The 18,811-nt window shown below is 45.2% G+C and overlaps 1 protein-coding gene across 1 annotated transcript in view; it reads left to right on the top strand.

Annotated features, from left to right (window-relative positions):
* The first annotated feature begins 362 nt into the window (after positions 1-362).
* kcnb2b (potassium voltage-gated channel subfamily B member 2b) overlaps positions 363-18,811 on the top strand; it is a 70,288-nt gene continuing 51,839 nt past the window's right edge. The window contains exons 1-2 of the mRNA XM_062559316.1: positions 363-769; positions 1,815-2,549. Of these exons, the coding sequence (XP_062415300.1) occupies positions 1,965-2,549 (585 nt within the window). The 5' untranslated portion in view covers positions 363-769; positions 1,815-1,964. The remainder of the gene's footprint in view (positions 770-1,814; positions 2,550-18,811) is intronic.

Below are 18,811 nucleotides of genomic sequence, written 5' to 3' on the forward strand. Positions count from 1 at the left end.
CCAGCTTTTGTGGGGATTGTACGTGTGTGTATATGTGTGTGAGAGAGATTGTTTTTTATTTATTTATGTTTGTGTGTGAGTGCGCGCGTGTGTGTTTGTAGCAACAGCACAATGTTATGACATCCCTTAATCAACTCTCTCCGCCTGCGGATGCCCGCCGCTCCTGTATCTCCAAAGCTCCAAGTCACACATCTCGAAAATGCAACCGCGTCCGGTCCGTTAAATAACCCGGTCCATCTAACGCCACGTGCCACCCGTTTTTTTTTTGTTTTTTTTTCCACCTCTAAGATGTGGCGCAGCCCGCGTGCACCCCTTTCCGCTCCTGGTGCCCGCGCAGTGCCCAGCGGGACCCTGCGCGCCAGTTCGCTTGTCCCGTCCCTCTCGCGTTGCCTTTCTGCGCGCACCACGTCTGCGGCGCGGCGCTTCAGTGAGCAGCCAGTCCTCTTTTTTTTTTTTTAGTATGTTGAGATGAAGACTCTTTCCAGAGTGTTATGATGATGATGGTGATGATGGCGAAACAGAGCTGGTTGTTTTGTCTCTGATTGTTCGCGGAGGGGGACATTGGAGGTTTTGTTTGGTTCCTCCTCTCCGTTCTTCTCGACTGGTTTTCCACAGAATGTGGGACGCGCGCTCCCCGCGCGGAGTCCGCGGAGTGCTCTCCTCAGCCGTGGCCGCTTGACTACCGAGGGGGATCCCGGCTCCCTTTTCATCCTCGACTCCCACAGGAACAACAGGAGTTTGCATGCAAAAGGTGGTTTATCCCGGCAAGGTGAGAGAGAGAGAGAGAGAGAGAGAGAGGGTCCATTTCTCGGTGACCAGTGTTTTCTACTATTATTCGGGTACTTTGAAACTGAACTCGTGCGTTGCGTGTGCAGACTGCTTACCCAGAAGGTGTTGCATTTCGAAATTTGCTGTAGCGTAGCGAGATGCAGTTTGTTTGGATTTCACCGGACTGCAGAACAAGTCCAAATTGACAGATTATCAATATGATGCTTTACATCCATCCCTATTCCTCCTCATTTAGATCATTTTCATTGTAATATGTGGCCAATGTTTGTTATACATAAAGAGAATGTATTAAATGTGACTATAATAATTGTTGCACTCAAGAACATCTGCTCATCTCAATTCTGTACAATTTTGAGCCCTATAATTAGAATACTAAGCCGGCTGCCTCAATATATGATTGTAGTCTCATGTTCATAACTTTTTTAATATTGTTGAGGACTTGTCGTTCTGTTAAATGAAATGTTCATGTTCATGTTCAAGGAGTACATGAAGGATACAAGGATTTTTTTTCAGAGAAGTGTGATTAATAATTCCCCAGTTGTGGCAAAGTCAAATATATTTGAAAATACGATAAATGAGACTTCAGGAATTGCTGTCACACACACTCCTCCTCCATCAGAACACATGAATGAGTCCGCAGGCTTCGTTCAGTTCTTTTTGTACCATTGAGTCCCATTTTTGAATGATGCGTCCCACAGGAGTTTATTGCCTCCCTACAACCGTAACAGTGGTAGAGAGGAGGGCAAATCCAAGCAGCCTTGTTGACTGTTAAAATGAACGTTGATTCTGCCTTTTTGTTCAATGTGATGAAAGGGATAAATAACACTGCACAGCTATTAGTTTTGACTGAGAATTTAAAGTAATAGCTAACTGTCAAAGTGCCTCTTTGATTTATGTTTATATCCTTGATATATTCTCAACACGGCATGAAGACATTGTGCAATACATCCAATTTTCAATCGCATACTTAATGAATTCATCAAACCCATTTTTCATCTCACAACCTGTCTCTTTTCTTTTCTCAGTCACGGAGGGACTTGCCTAAAGAGGATCCAACATAGTTTTAAACGTTTTGACATTTTACTTTTATTTTTTTATTTTTCTTATTTTAAAAAAATATACATTTTGTGTCATCTCGAGACGTTTCACCGAAAAAGTTTTCCTTTTGCGTCACCATGGCTGAGAAGATCGGACCCATAGGGTTCAAGCCCACCAACGCCCGAACCGCTCCCTCCCTGCCCCCGGAGCCCATCGACATCATCCGCACCAAAAGCCGCTCCCGCAGGGTGCGCCTTAACGTCGGAGGTCTGAACCACGAGGTCCTCTGGCGGACCCTGAACAGGCTACCGAGGACCCGGCTGGGCAAGCTCCGAGACTGCAACACCCACGACTCCCTGATGGAGGTCTGCGACGACTACAGCCTGAGCGAAAACGAATACTTCTTCGACCGGCACCCGGGGGCCTTCACCTCCATCCTGAACTTCTACCGCACGGGCAAATTACACATGATGGAGGAGATGTGTGCTCTCTCTTTTGGCCAGGAGTTGGACTACTGGGGGATTGACGAGATCTACCTGGAGTCCTGCTGCCAGGCCCGCTACCACCAGAAGAAAGAGCAGATGAATGAGGAGCTCCGGAGGGAGGCGGAGACAATGAGGGAGAGGGAGGGAGAGGGAGAGTTCGACAACACCTGCTGCCCAGACAAGAGGAAGAAGCTGTGGGATCTCCTGGAGAAGCCCAGCTCCTCGTTGGCTGCCAAGGTAGGGAACCGTAACTGGAAGTGTGATCACACCGCCTCCATCTCACATTTCCTTATCACATTCAAAGCCTGAACACTCTGCCTTGGTGGCAACGCATTACATGCACACTTATTAAAGGCCTTCTCCCACAAGAAATAGCCACGAGTTCATTAATTTGAATCCGAAACGGAGTTGCACTGTACTCTCTCTTCTGGGGGCTTTTGTGCCATCTGTCTGCTTTCTGTCTGTAAGTAGCAACAGTTGTTGAGATGGATTAAATATAGAGAACGCTGCAGCCTTTGGTTTACTGTGTGTGCGTGCGTGTGTGTGTGTGGGTGGGTGGGTGTGCGTGTGTGGACGTAACGGACAGAAGCAGAAGATGAGGAGTTGAATTTGGTTTGAGATGTGCAAGAATTATAACAGGAGGTTTTCAGTTCTGGCGGTGCTAAATTAATAGTGGAATCCCTGTAGGAGCTGGATTTAGACTATTTGCTTTGACAAAATGATTGGTGGGCTTGAACTGGTGTCGCTTTCTTTGCAGAGAGAAAGAAAGTCAGTCTCGTGCAGTGCTATTATGTGTTGGTGTTTCTCACTGATTGGATGAGTCAGCGAAATGACAATATAGTGGCAGAAGTTTGCCGCAGGTGTACCAGTGAATACAGTTGATTCTGGGGCTGTGCAATTTACTAAGTTTGAGACCATGTGTGCTGTTTGCATGCATCAGTAGTCTTCAGTTGTACACGATGACAGTGTAGAAACTATCCAGGTTGTCCCTGGTGAAATGATGACATCACTTTTGACTCCTCCTCCTCATCCCAACCCCGCTCAGACTCCATCCACAATTAGGTTGGTCACCATTGATGAAATTCAATCACTGGTAATTTACCTTTGGTCTCCAGTATCCTGATTTCATCATCTTGGTGCAGGGCAGGGCCGGGTTTCTATTCTGTTCTTCAGCAGCGTCCTGCGTGTATGTGTGCGCGTATGATCCTCCTCTCTGTGGGATATCAGGGAACTCCTGATGTTTTGTACTTGTGAGCAGTGTTTTCGAAATCCTGCTAGTAGTGCAGTATTCTAATTAAAAACAGATATGGTGACAACACTGAGTCCATAAGTTTCGGATCGCTTTACTAAGCAGCTATACATTGTCTTGCTTCCTTCCTGTGTTATTCCTGCATTCAAACAGTGATTTGAAAAAGACAACCATCCCACATCAGCTCCATAATTTTATTCTGCCTGCAGCTATACATCACAAGAATTGATTATAAGGAGGCGGCATCAATCTAATTCAAGGTAAAAATAAGGTGACAGCAGTGGAGTGATTTGATGAGCTATGGGCTATTTAAAGTGATTTACCTCCTCAATACATTCACAGTCATTCTCCGGAAACACTCGGGAGTTTTGCTGACCTGTTCACCGTCTCGTGGGCAAAGCCCGTGATAACTGAAAGGGAAATCCCACCCTAATTCAAATTGATATTCCGCTTAGTGCTCTACTTGGGAGAACTTGAACGTGACTCTAATGGCTCACCCTAGCGATTGCACCGACGTTATCTACAGCTGAAAGAACATTTGGAAATGTACTGCCGGGGTGCCGCTCCACCGTCAGATGGCAGCTCCAGGAGGTCAGGGAAACCTTTTCGAGGGGCACACACACCGTGCAGTGAGAACCCTTGAAAGCGCTTGACCAAGTACCGGGTTGGTCATGCATATTTGTACTAAGCAACCTCAGCCCCTGGTCACAGAGTTATTCTGGCATACTCGCATTCTCTCTCCCACTCCTTCTTTTTCTCTCACTTCCTTTCTCCTACCGTGCCTTTATCTGATGTTACGGTGCTGCTGCATAGCACCTATGGCCCTCTCTGCTCTTAAATAAAGGTTACGTATGAGAGGACTGACCTTTTCAGCGGGGTCAATCAAGCTAGGATTACATTCATCAGCAATAACGGTCTTGCATGCATTGGGAGTACGGGCGAGGGACGGGCAAGACCTGAGAGAGAGAGAGAGAGAGAGAGAGAGAGAGAGAGAGAGATGTAAGAGATGCCGTCATGTAAGTTACGCCTCAGGATGCTGAGCTGGATCTTTGCAAACATTTCCGAATGAATAATGAATTATATGGTCAAAACCAAAAGGACACTGGCTAATGCAGTGCTTCTTTGTGTTACTTTGTGTCTCATGCTTGAGTGCCCCTGTGGTGAGAGGAGGAGGAGGGGATTTAGTATGTGTTGAATTGTATCCGTGGCGTAGCTTGGCCCAGGTGAGCCTCCACTGTCCCAGTCTAAGGAAGTGTGTATCTATCTAATCCTGCACCTGAAGTATCCTCGGCCTCGAAAACTTTTCTGAAAATGCAATTAGAAAAAGAGTGTCTCCACAGCTTATACCTTCCAGGGATACACTGTCATGCGATATTAAGTTATAGGTTATAGAATTAAAGATTAAAGTGGCACTCATTGAAAAAAAAAAAAAATCGCATCATTGTGGCCATTTGTTTGCTTACTGCGGGGAATAATTTCTATTAATCCAGTAGAACGTTTCTTCCTTGATATTGAGCCAAGAGGATTTTTGCTGCCCTGACCCTCCTTTGATTACAATGAGTCATGAGTGTGATTATACAGCAAATACACTTGGCTGAAGCGCATAAAAGGAAGCTACATCCAAATTGCTGGAGTGCACTAAAGAGTCTAAAATACAGGGACTTTTTCCTGCGTAAATAGATTGACTTTCATTCCTGCAAAGACGGCTCTCGGGTGCGTATAACTTCTCTGGAAAATGCAGTAGCCTGCTTCAGTGTTTCTACTGGAGGCGTCTTCCATCAGCGTGACGGGAAATGTAATTAGATGCATTTCTTTCAGGTAAGCACAAAGATACGCAGAAAGCGTGTGATAAATATCTGGACCCAACCGTTTGCCAGGCAATTACTCTCCTAGTGAGGGCTTCAATATTAACATATGACTCACGCTGTGTTCCTGGCATCATAAATTAATGTTAGGCGTTACATGGAGGCCTACAGTGCTCAGATGCAATAAATGTAAAGCATAGTTTGCAATATAGCATCACTTTATTTTGATTTGTGCTCATGCAAAGCTTCTAGCTAAGAAACCAACCCCTCGAGAGGGTTTCTCCACTTTAGAATCCTTCCAGTCTGGGAAAACAGCGGCGGAGAATTCAGAGCATTTTAAAGAGATCAATGTTTCTACTCACCAGACATTTCAACTCTGGGTTTTCCATCGCCCTCCCTTCCTCTCTACATCAGCCATGTCCAGCCCTCTGCGTGCTCCCTAATGTGGACGTGCACCATTACTCTCCCCTTTATCTAATAATCCAGTCAAGCTAGTGGGAATGCTGAGCAATGGGCCTGTATGGGTGCCGACTCGAGCTCTTTGGTCCTCCCACGCTTGGAGACAACTAAAGCTTATGATGATGACATAATAGCATGCTAAAGTACTCTAAGAGACACCTCAAATGGCAATATCTTTTAGCTTCACGTCAAGGCACAATACACAAGCATTATTTATTAATTAGTTGAATCAGTGAGAGCAAACCCAGTGAGCAGAATGCGCCTTCACAGCTGGTTCATCACTGCGGACAGCCTCCGCACGGCATTTGGGCCTGAGAGTTTTGCATTGATGTCGTTTCTGATAGCGGGAGGGTCAGAAATAGAGGGAGAGGAGCATCGGAAAAGTGAGGGAAAGACCTTTAGTCAGCGTTGAGTCAAATAGTCTGTACAGTTTGTGCCCTCGGGTCAAGTGTAAGCAGCAGCGCTTCGTTATCAGCCTTTCATCTCTTCATGGATTGTGGTCCGTCTTCACAAGGCCAAATCGATGCGCATTAACATTCAATGGAAAGAAATGTTTCGGCTCTTAACTTTTGCTTATTGTGTGCAAACACAGCCCCTTGATGCTGATTTGAAATCCAATTCTGGCGTTAGTGGCTCAGACTCGAGGTGATGCCTCTGTGCAAGAAGCACAAGCAGCTGATAAGAACTCTATTGTGTAGGAGTTTTCCTGGTTTTACTGCATGATCTTATTTGGCGTTCAGCATATAATCGCGTTGTTTAGGTGGCACACACCAACTTCCCTCCTGCAGCCTCCTAGTTACATAAGTCTTAGTGGGCCTCTAATCAGTACAGCCGAGCATTTAGGCACCAGCACCTAAATCCTCTTTACCATGCAATCATAATCAGATAAGAGACAACCTCCTAGATTATAGGTGGCATGAGTTCTTATAGTGCCTGCATGGGCAGAGGAAGCAGCATATATCATCTGGATGTAACAAGACACACTTTAACCCTGCACCTGTGTTAAAGTGCCAATGCTTCTACTCTCTTGAAAAGTCGCCTGCAATGCAAAGCTTAGCCATGTCTGCAATGGTTTCGGATCTGAAATGGAGAATTTGGGGTTGAAAAGGGAGTGAAAGTGCCTTCACAATGCACTTGTATACTATGTTTCATTTGTTTAAAGCATTTGCGACCGTGCCTTCTGTTGATGAAAAGCGTCTGATTTGTTGTACATACTCATTGGTCGGTTCTGCTAAACACAAATGTCCTCATATGGACACTAAACTGCTCGAGTGGTGTAAGCAGGGGGTAGAGCACTTTCCACTCAGTTGGTGCTGTTTGAATATATGGTTATGTTACTAAGCAGCAAATACTAATTATCTTACTGGGATTGTGATGTCTGTTGGCTGTGAAACACTCAGATCACTTTAAGATCTTTGGACTGATGTCTCGTAGCTCAGATTTATACTTATGCTGCTTGTGCATTTGTTTCCTAATAGCGTTGAAAGACCACAGAAATGAAAAATATGTCCCAAATGATACACATGGGGAACATTAAATTAGCAGTTCATATCATAAATGCATTTTGTTCATTTCAATGCTCTGAAAATGCCTCTGTGTGGTTATCTCAGGCAGAACTGATCTCATTTGGGTTTTCCATCAGAAGTTTTCCAAGGTCATGTTTAAAATGAAGAGAAGGTTTGGATACTGCAGCCTTTATTGATCCGACTAAAGCATCTTGTATCTTTCGTTTCGCCCAAGCAGTTGGAAGGGAACATTTGAAATAAGGCAAAGGAAGTTGTTGAAGATGAACCAGATAGAGCTGTTGATGCTGCTCACCCTTAAAATCGATCTGTTGAAACCATGCTGTTGCACAACTCCTAATAATTCCAAACATGGTTATTGATTCATGCGTGCAGTCATTCTAAATCACACAGCCACCCTCTTCTGTCCTTTTGCTTTGCTTCGCATCAACCCGCTGCTGCATGTTTCCACCCATTCCCATGATTACAAGAGGGATCTCGCACCCAAAGGAATTACCGTCTGGATGCAGCTCGGCGACGGTGGTGTCCCCGCTGAGCCGCCCGGCCCGTCTCAAGGCTTATTGTACTTAGCCATGCGTGAGTCGATTCATTGACAAAGACATCACCATAAAGTGTGTGTCGTGAGCTGTTATATAGACTGTGTTATTCACATGCTTTCAAGGAAATAGAGAAGGGCCCGAAAACAACAAGCACGAGTTTAGCTGAAACAAGAAAAACTCCCGTTAGCACAAATCTAATATAAACAACACGGCCAAATACAAGCCTCGGCTAATAAGTGTCCAGATGGAGCGAGAAGCCTGATGACTGAAACCTCATTAGTTATTCTACTGTCATCCCAAGAATACTCCCTGACATTCCCTAAGAGAGCAAAGCCGTTATGACTACAACTACCAATTATTTTCTTAATCAGTTCATCTGCCAATTAATCATTTAATACATAAGACTTTTAAGAGAATTTTCCAGAGCCCACTGTGAGAGCTACAAGTTTTTCTTTTCGGGATATAAAAGACAAAATAGCAGCATCCTTTTTTTCTCTCAAAAGCCATAACTAATGTTTGACAATCACATTTTCATGTCTCAAGTTGAGATGGGGATCTTGATTCAGCCTCATAGGGAGGAACTGTTGCATTCATTTTCATTGAAAACAATGCTTTGAGGGCTGTCGGAGTGAACTGAACCGATGCTAACAGCTCCATAGAGCTAAGGGGGCCGTTGTATTCAAGAAGTGATTCTCTTTGGGTTCATCCCGGTCACTAATAATTAAAGAGAAAAGAATCCTTTTTGCCCCTCCGGGGTAAGCACCACATATCACCCTATCCGTCTCGCGTTGCACACAACGGGGTCGCGGAATCATGTCCGCCCGTCCGGGCAAAGAGTGCAGCAGAGGAGAACTGGCATAAAGCCCCAGGTCCGATAGCCCGGCAGAGGGCTGGGAGGGGGACCAGCTGTGAGCAACGCTGGCTGGCACCGCCAGCTTGAGTGACGCTCTGGGTAAGAGGCTAATGTGTTCCTTCCTTCTCTTGCCTTCCTTATCCCCCCCCCCCCGCCCCTCCTGTCTCCCATCTCATTACCCGCATCGCTTCCTCTTGAGTTCTGCTCACCCTGTCTGTCGCTTTTTTCCTTGTCCCAGGAGGCATCAGAAATAGGGGGGAGATGTTGAGACGTGGGGCGCTGGCGGAAAAGAGAGACATCATTCGAAACATCAGGTTTCTATTACGCGCTTCAGTGAACCCCCGCCCTCAGCGTGTCCTCCACAACTCTGCGCAAACATACAAAGGCGCACACATTATGCCCTTCAGAAGCGCGGCAAAGAGAACCGACGTGACCGTGGCACGGGACGCACGCTCTTTATCAGAGTGCCTTCGAGTGGTGCTGAGCCAGCTATCTGTGGGTGCCACGACGCGGCCAGTGCCACGTTTTAGGTTCGCCTCCCTCTCCCCATGCCGTCCTTCTTTTCGATACCCTTCACCTGCTTTCATCGTTTTTCCCATTGCGGCATCGGCCTGCTGCGCCCCTTCACCCCTCTGCTGTTTCCCTCGCGTGGGGAGAGGCTGAAAGGGTTAGGGGGGTTGACGGGAGACCGCCTCGGTGTTCATTCTGGTCTTGTCACAGTTGGCTCTTCATCAATCCTGTCTGTGATTCGGTGAAAGCGGTCGGATAAGTGCTGATAAACGCGTGATGCGTATTGTGAGTCCTCGCTAGCGAAAGGGATTTCCCTCGGAGTCCTGCCAGTCTCTCCCCCTGACCAAGAGAAACCCTCCAAGAGGAGTGTAATCAACTTCATTCCGCTAGTTCCCTTCGGAAATGCTGTGTTTGGTTAGTTTCCATGGTGATCGCGGCGGGCCTGCCATGGTGACTTATCGACACCCAAGGAGCAATTCATCTCCATGCAGGCTGTGTGAGAGGCAGAGCAGCTGGCACCTCAGCCCCCACAACCAACCCCTTATGCAAATGTACGGGATAAAAAACACTTATCAGCACAGCTCAGGTCTCACTGAACCTGCCCTCGGATGTGTGCTCTGCCACTGTGATGATTTTTCATTTTTTATTTCGCACTCCTCTGCTGTGTGTGTTTTTATTACTCTTTTCATACTGACAATGACATTACCTGCTTCTTTGCCCTTTTTTTCTTTTTACACGGGTCCACGCGGTCATATTCGACGCAGCAGCTGCTGCGATATGATGAGCGTGAAATACCTATTTGCGATTGCTACCAGATGGAGAGGAAAAAAAAGCGGTGTTGGGTTTTGTGTTCATGTGACGCAAAGAAGAACGATGGTAACTCCGGCTTTCTCTGCAGCCAGGCGCTCCCTCTGCATCCGGGATCACAGGGTCTCCAGAGCATCAGCAGCCGGACAGGGAATTGGTTTTGTCGGGCATTAATTAAAAACCTCTGCTCAGCGGCGTTGACTGAGGACGTATGAGATATAGAAGAGCGATAATGCGGATTACTTAGAGGTTCAGAAGGGTTAAAGCCACTCGTCAGCCTACAGAAGCTCTTCTGTCCTATTTTTTTAGTCCTCTGTTGGACCTCCTCCGTTTCAATGCATGGGCCTCCCCTCCTTCTCGCTCCGCTTTGCTTTTGTTTTATGTCGCTGCTGGCCTCGCTCCGGGCTGCGCTGCTGTCTCCCTGCACCTGGGGAAGTGACGGGAGAAGATATTATATTTCCTGCTTTTTGATGTGTGCTCTTTTGCTGAACCACGAGGTGATCTTCACTGCTTATCACTGTAACTCCTCCTGGTTTCAAATGCCTTAATCGAAACTTAAATATCAGCTGACATCCATAATGCAAGACATTTAAAATAGTCTATTCTCATATTCAGGCATAAAAGTTTGAGCACAACATTTAAGAATTCCTGCCCGAGGCAGGAGACGTTTCTCCAAAAGTTTCTTTACTTGAATTTTCTTGAGATGTGTCCCAATGTCTGTCGCCCCGTCATTTTGGTTCAGACGTAAATATCTCAAGGATTACCGCAATCCACGATGTCTAGAGAATGAATGGTCATTTTTATGGTGATACAGTTGTACCGCGCCTCCAGAAGGTCACAATGTTAAATTGTCCAAATACTTGCTTGTCAGCCACCTCAAAACTATCTTCTCTAACCTGAAAACACAGACATCAGGAGTTACTTTACATTTTAAACAGGTGAAATATATTATTTTTGAAAAATTATTCAACAAAAGTATGAATACATTTTTATGTACCTTCAGCATAATTCTCCTAACAAAAGCAAGTTTTAGCTCAAAATGAACAACCCAATACGTTCTATTCATTCCTTTCATCCCGTGCCATTCATAAAACCTGTAAGCCAGCGAAGCACGTGATGAAGTGTGCACTCGACTGGAGCTGTGCATCCGTGTGTCTAGTGAGACGTGGTGACAAGAGGTATTGATATCTTCAGCTCCCTGGCGTGATCGTAATCAGCTTACTGCCACCGGAGGAGAAGACGCGGCTGGCCCCCGAGCTCACAAATGGATGAAGACACTCACTCAGAGCGCGGGCTCCGTGTCAGAAGGCCGAAGGCAAAGGGCCAAAGGGTCAAAGGGTCAGCGTCCGACACGCCCGAGAAAAGGTCACTCTGCCTTCAGCTTTTCTCTGGTGTTTGTGCAGATGTGCGTCTGGTCCCCCCCGCGCCTGCAGTGACACCAAGATGGAAAAATACATTTTAAAAAAAACGATCTGTCCTCCGTTATTGCAGGATCGGGGGGGTGGGGAACATTTTAGTCTTTGGGGTGTTGACATTTGGTTGAAGCCTGGCCAATCGATAGGATGACGCTCAGGTATTGACCCCGTGTTGAAAGGCCCGACAGTCTGGTTGTACTTCAGGGCACAAGGCTGTGTAGCATCAACCAAGGAAAACCATGTGCCTGGCGCACTGTGGATATACCGATGCTTGTACCACGGCTCTGATATTTGCTGTTTCACTCCCTCTGCGCCCGCTGATGTTGTGTATTCATGTCTGGAATGTCTTTTTTTTTTTCTAAACTTGATGCTACCTTTTCAGCAGCTCAGCTAGTTCCTTTATGTGATTCACCTTCAGTGATTCACTGGTAAGTTGATTCTCTTTAGACCGTTCATTGATTCTTCCCATCTCTGGTGTGAAAAACGCTTGTTTACCTCTTCTTCTCTGCCGTCATCTTGCCTCAATGTCCCCCAATCATTTACCCGTGCTCCTATATCACTGGTTTCCTCTTTAGTTTCCTCTCTACTGTCTTCCAAGACATTCTTTTATACAAAATGAACATTTATGGGACTTCTCCCACCCATTGGTATTTGGTTTGCAATGAATGCTGGGATATGAATCCGCCAAACACACTAGAAGTCCAGCACCAGGACTTTCCGCAGCTGGCCGCTGCTCCTGGAATTGACCCAGCTAGATTTATAAAGTTGACTTGTTTTGCAATAAATCCCCCTTAAGTAGCATGACAGTATTTCAAGGCCACCTAGTACTCTTAAGCATCCCTTGTTTTCGCCTCCTGTTCCAAGATATTGAATAAGGGGCCTGGATGTGATAACAATACTAATGTTGATGTATGACTGTTGATACAAGGCAAAGTAGCACCGGCTTTTGTCACTTTTCCAGTGTTGCTATTCTCGCCTTTTTGAGCGGTTGCTTTCACACACCCTACCGTCAGTGCTCTCTCTCTTTACTTGGATCACACTGATACCGTTTAAAAAAACGGCACTAATGTTGCCGTAAGAGAAATGTTATGCCACCGATAGACGTCATTAAGCTTTGCATTATAAAGTCTTAACATTTGAAGGCAGATATAAAGGGGAGCTTACATCTAAAAATACCTACCAGGCGACCAGTCTTACCACTTTTCAACACACTGAGTGAGAGTAAGCAGCAGTGTGTGCAACCATGCAGAAATAAAACCTGGATCTCTAGATTTTAATCTTCACTGTTCAGTATCTCGGAATACATGGAAAGATTAAGAGGTCTCATTTAGGCACATAGCTGCATTGTGAATGGGTTGAAGCTGATACGGATTATAATGTTAAGTATTAGATCGGGTAAGACACTGAATCATCCACCCTTGGATGCATGATTCATCTCCTTTGATATTACTTCAATATGTATCTATTCCCTTTCTTCACATGTCACTGCTGACAAAACCCTGGCCTTTAATTCTAGTTAGGATGTGAAATGTTATCAGGTGACGCACTTCCACGGTGACCTTTTGGCTTTCTGTGCCATGTATTTCTCAGAGGGCATATAATTGGAAATTTTGAAATAGTCTGAGAAATATTCAGAAGAAGACACATGAAAGACCAACAAAATAGCATTTCATCAGTTTCATTTTGTCTCCTACGGCAACATTTCGAAACACCTTCACCTTCTCTCTTAGGCAGCTAAAGTGCAGGGATGTATTCATCATATTTATATTAATCTGTATTTTGCTTGACGTATACATTTATTTTACATTAAAGCTTTACATAAAAACTATTTTTTGTACTTCTCTAAGACCTCTACACTCTCTGCGAGTTTCATATTTATAGTTTTTTTTTCAGCTGAATGATCCCCCCCAGTGTTTAAGGAATGCGCCGGGGGAAACAACACGCACTTTGGCCCCGGAAAGTTGACAGAGAGGAATGCTGTTTATGTTAATAGTTTAAAGTTTAATAAATATTCATTTAAAAACGTTTGCCATTTCACCGCGGTCCGGTGGTGTAATTTGTCTTGCTGAACGCATGGAAATGCCAGGAATTACTCTTTTTCTAAATGAAAGTGTAAGTCGGTCTCTTTGCTAGGATAAATTACGGTTAAATTACTGCTAGATGGCACAGATTAGCAGCCCTTTAACCTGGTGTCCGCTACAATCCACCTACAAACTAACAATCACCCGCTCATGACGATGAGGAATCAATTAGCAGGGCTGGCATGTATCAGGTTAAGCTCAACAGGGGCCGAAGGCAGGCTCAAGCCGAGGCTCAGAGCTGTTGAGGGACGCTGCGGATAACGGAGTTCGTGACCTAATCTGGAGCGACTGGCTGAAGAGAAACAGAACAGGTGGAGGTGAACATGCATAAAAAAAAGAGATTTTGCTTCTGCTTTAAGGTTGATTTTACAACTTTTCTTTAATTATGGATTGAATGATGATTATTGAATGATACAATAATCTTTTAGCTTATTGATCTTGATTCATCACACCTGCAACTTGGTGAACAGTAAGGCTACTGCAATATTGTTCTGTATGTCCTGAATGGATCGGACTCGCTAACATGTTGGCCCTACGTACTGTCATCACACAGTTTGCATTGGATCACAGATAATGTATTTTTTCCAATTTTTCAACTATATGATCCTTAAGCATTCATCTTAATATTCATCATCAATTGTTTCCATAACTTCATTTTTCTGATTTTGCCTACACTTCTACCCATTTTAAAGTGGGTAGCCCGCAGAGACGTTCCTTTTATTTGCCCCCAGAGGACCCTGTACAGAAAGACGCCGTGTACCCCGCAGGCAGAAGACATTAGTGCGCGCTGCACGCGTGTGGGTATAGTAAGTGTGTGTGTACTGTTTGTGTGTAGCACTGCAAATGCTGCACACTACAGCCAGCCATGTAGAACATTGCATGGGCAGCATCATGCAAAGCACGTTATAATTCAAGTGCTCAGCAGGTGTGGGGCCACATTTACAAGAATACATTAAATGCCGTCTCAAAAGCAAATGTCAAACTAATTTAGTTTGATGTCCTGTTGATTAAACATGAACGTTTTTTTCTTTTTTTTCCTTCTGCGTGCTGAATTGTCTGATAATGAAATCTCATCAGCTATAGATATACAGTATGTGCCCCCTGCTCTGACTAAGCCCTCATTTGTATTTCGTGACACCGACTAAACGCTTTTATAAAGGAGAAGCGAAGAGAGATGCAATTTGATATTAAATATTGATAGCTGGAATCTCTACTTGAATTGCAAGAAAGTGCTCGCAGGCATTAACAGGGAGCTTTGGCTAAAGAAAAGAAAAAGAAAGGCCCGGGGAATACCACAAGCAGAGGGAGAGGTGAGCAAAAGTGTATCAGAGTAATAGACTGCAGCAGTTGGAGGGATAAAGGCCTGTTATGAGGGAGAGACATAGACACAGCTTCACAGCGATGGTGCTTTGGTAAAGGTTGTGATGCTGTGACCTTAACAAGGAGGTGGCTCCTATCCACTAGATTTCACGGATAGCTTGAGGGCTCCTCTCCTCTCGTCTCGTCTCCTCTCTTCTCCCGCTTGCAACTGCAGCCAGACTCCCTCACGCTGTCTGTTCCTAGGCCACATACTGTGGAGGACGGAAATATGGGAAGCAAAACACTCTACTGAGGTAAAACAATCGATAGTCCATAAATAATTTTCTAACTCTGATTTTTTATTATGCTTGGTTCGATCCAAAAGTTCCATCAATATTGCTGTCAAATGAAATACTGTTGTATTTGTTGTGACTGTCTCTCTCTCTCTCTATCTCTCTCTCTCTCTCTGTCTTGGTCACTTCAGATTAAGGTAAATGTTTAATGACCATGTGTGTTCAGCCTGTGCCTTGGACAGCAACACAAGGCCCCTGTTTCATTCTCGATTGGTACAGTAGCAGAAGAATGGTGTCCAGTGTTTTAAAGATCACAGTTTGGGTTTTATTGCATATCTATGTTTAAGTATACGCTATACATGAGTGCATTTAGCTTACTGTGCTTAACGTGTGACAGGGCGTAATGCACAGTAGTACAAAACAGAGACAAATGGAAGTGTCAGGTTCAATTGGGGTCTGCGACAATGAGCTGTCTGCACATCAGGGACTATACAATCTGGAATGTGGGGCAGGGATTCACTGTACCTGCACACAGGATTTATCAATGCCATAAAAAAACAGAACATCATTCATTTTTTAAATCCCTTCAAAATATAATGTCATTAACTTCTACATCCTGCTGCTTCATCAATTGTTTTTCTTCTTTTTCTAACCTTGCTGCTAATTTTATTTATTGGCTTTTTACCCTCCACCCACATGCCCATCCACTATCCTCTGCTCTTCTATCCAGCAGAGAAAAGTGCCCTGAATTTGAACTCTTCGCCTGTGGAGGACACTTAATGTAACCTCTATCATCCCAAAAACGGTTGTACTTAGAGATAGTTAATAATTCATGCAATTGAAATAGAGCTTGAATTTGTTGTTTTCAGAATGCGACCCTGCCAGCGTGTACCTCCTCTACCCTCTAGTTCTAAGTGAACTCTGGATCATGAAACCACAGGCTTCTGCAGCAAAAGTGCAAGTCATCACCCCGACCTGATCTGATGCTACTGCATAAGACAATTTAGCCAAATTAAGTGAGCCACGTGTGCACCAGTACTAATCTGGCATATATATAGAGTAGGCTATTTAAAGTTCAGTTTCCACCGCAATAAGTCAAGTTTAGCTGAGCTACAGAAGTGCACGAATATCTCTTTATCATCCTATCATCCATCTTTGTCTGCATGCAAGAGACAGAGATGGAGGGCACGGAGTTGGAGGCTGGAAGGGTGTGATTGGTGTGTATTAATAAGCTCATCAAACCCCGGCTGGAGCAGAGCGAAGGGAAAGTACGGCATATTTCTGGTGATAAGGTGACGGAGAGGGAACGTCTTGGTTAGAACAGAGTTGTCGTTTTTTTTTTTCACCACTAACGTTGAGAGAAAATATGAAAACTTTGTCCGTGGTTAAAGTTGAAGCAGCTTCAAAGGAGTCAGAGGGAGTGCTCGCCTCAGATACTGGGGCGTTTTAATGCAACGTACTCCCACTCAGCGGCTTCCAAGAATCTGCACGACCCAGTGAGAGCGATGTTTAGTACAAAACACACAGCTACCGTGATGTGTGTATGTGTGTACGCGGAGGACTTTTTGTGAGGCTGGTGTACAGATTTGTGTGAGCCGCATCGCTACTCTCAGTAGCGCTGATTAGCATTTCATCCTCTTTTTTTTTTTACTGCAGTGTTCATTCGACCACAATATAATTATGCTTGTATCCAAATGTAGGGCCGTATCACTGTCGGGTGGAGCATATTTATTGCAGCACGGGAGAAGCGAGGTGGAATGAATTCAAGCACAGAAAAACCAAATGCACATGCGGCCGTAGATGATTTAAAACGGGAGAGGCGTGGAGAGAAAGATCAGAGGAAGCCGCGGGAAGTGAAGGAGAGAGGTGGAGGAAGAAAAGAAGATGGTGGGATGGAGGGCGGTGGAGGGGATGGGGGGACTAATGTGTCCTTCATGGGGTGGGGCCGGACAGAAACGGCTCAGCGGGGAGCTAAATTGACTCCATTACAGAAGCAGCGCACCGGAAAAGCATCAGTGACATCACCCACCCCACCCATCCCAGAGAGGCAGTTACAACTCTCAGAAGGAGTGATGGGTGCAGCAAATTCGCAGGATGCAGCCACCCCTGTGGTTCCTGCGTGTCTACTGCTGCTTTGCATGGTATACGCAGGGGGGGAAACAAATTTTCATTGCCGCTGGGTTTGTTTCCCCCTGCAGTGGAAGGTTGACTGAGATCATTTCATCATTTTAATTTGAAGAATTTTCCATCTATCATTATTGGAAAAAAACACGAGTATCTATATCTGTAGGCCTTTAAAGGCAACCTTGTATGCACTTGTGTCCTGTGTCACCTTATCTCGGACAAAAGTATGCAGTAAGTCACGTGTTTCAGGGACAACAGGTGGAGAATCTTTAAAAATGCAGTTAAAATTCTGTGCTAAATCCCAGCCACAGGCCAGGATCAACAGTTGCACGCTGCAATTTCTTCTGTTTGCTTCCAGCATCAGATTGCTAATGCACAGGCTTAACAGAAGGTCATGCTACCACAAATATTGGAACCACATGCCATTGTGTCATGTTTACCTGTTTATTTGTTCACTAATAGACTACACGTCTATGGTCATCATTTAGGGTGCATTATTGATACGGTCAGTGTGTGGTTTATACAGATCTGTTGTGTCCCAGGTCATCTCCTTATCTGGATCAGTACACGGAATCTGAGGATTTTCAAATGACATTCTTCCCATTCTGTCATTCATTTTCGCTACTTGATTTCTTCACACTCACTATCTTCCAAATGTTGACTCATACCAACGGGGGCTTCCTCTGAGTTCACACCCTTCAGTGGTATTTATAGAGGCAGAAAAGACAAGAGGGAAGATGTAACCAAGACAACAGTGGATGCTTTCAAAGCTCACACCGGATTGTGCTGAATGGAAAAACAAAGCATACAATTATGTTCATTCCCTTGCTGTGATACAGCTGCCTGATTATAGACTGAGCATGCACAAGCTGGTGAGCACATCCAAACAGAAGCGACCGTTGAACAGCATTGTTGCAGCATGTAAACACCTTTCAGAAAACCACGTCTTGTAACACAATTCCACCTCCGTTTGTCTCCTTCGGGGGGGGGAAACTACTTGTGTGTCAAGTCAAGTGCCAGGTTCATCCGAAGCGGCGTTGTGGTCGGGGGTGGCTTGCACTTGCTGCTCTCCAGCGCCCCTTTGAGTTGTTGGCTTAGCACCGTAGGGATGAGCTAAATGAGCAAGGCGACGGACAATGAACGAGGGCAGAAAAATATGGTATGCTCCAGCGAGCGACCGATTAGGGAAGGTTAGAGGAGTAATTATGCAGCTGTATGGAGTAGTTAATTAAGAGGAGCTCTTGGCAGCCGGAGCGTGTTGGACACACAGAGCACAGGATGGCCAGGACGGCGGGAATTGTGCAGCTGCGTTCTTTCTGGCCACTGGCCAAGGCGTCGGCTGGTGCCCGGAGCTTCTTCCCCATTTCCCTTATCAGTCCGTGTTCCTTTTTTTCCCGAAGCCCGGGCACCTGCTCTCTGTTCTTTACCCCTTACATCTGTTACTTACAGAATTGGGTAAGCTGCAGGGGATGGCCCTCTCGTGGTTAATACAACAGAACGACGTTGTCTCCTCGTCTCATCTCTCAGACCCTTTCCATTATT

The sequence above is a fragment of the Pungitius pungitius genome, chromosome 19, assembly GCF_949316345.1.
Source record: "Pungitius pungitius chromosome 19, fPunPun2.1, whole genome shotgun sequence".
Taxonomy (NCBI): domain Eukaryota; kingdom Metazoa; phylum Chordata; class Actinopteri; order Perciformes; family Gasterosteidae; genus Pungitius; species Pungitius pungitius.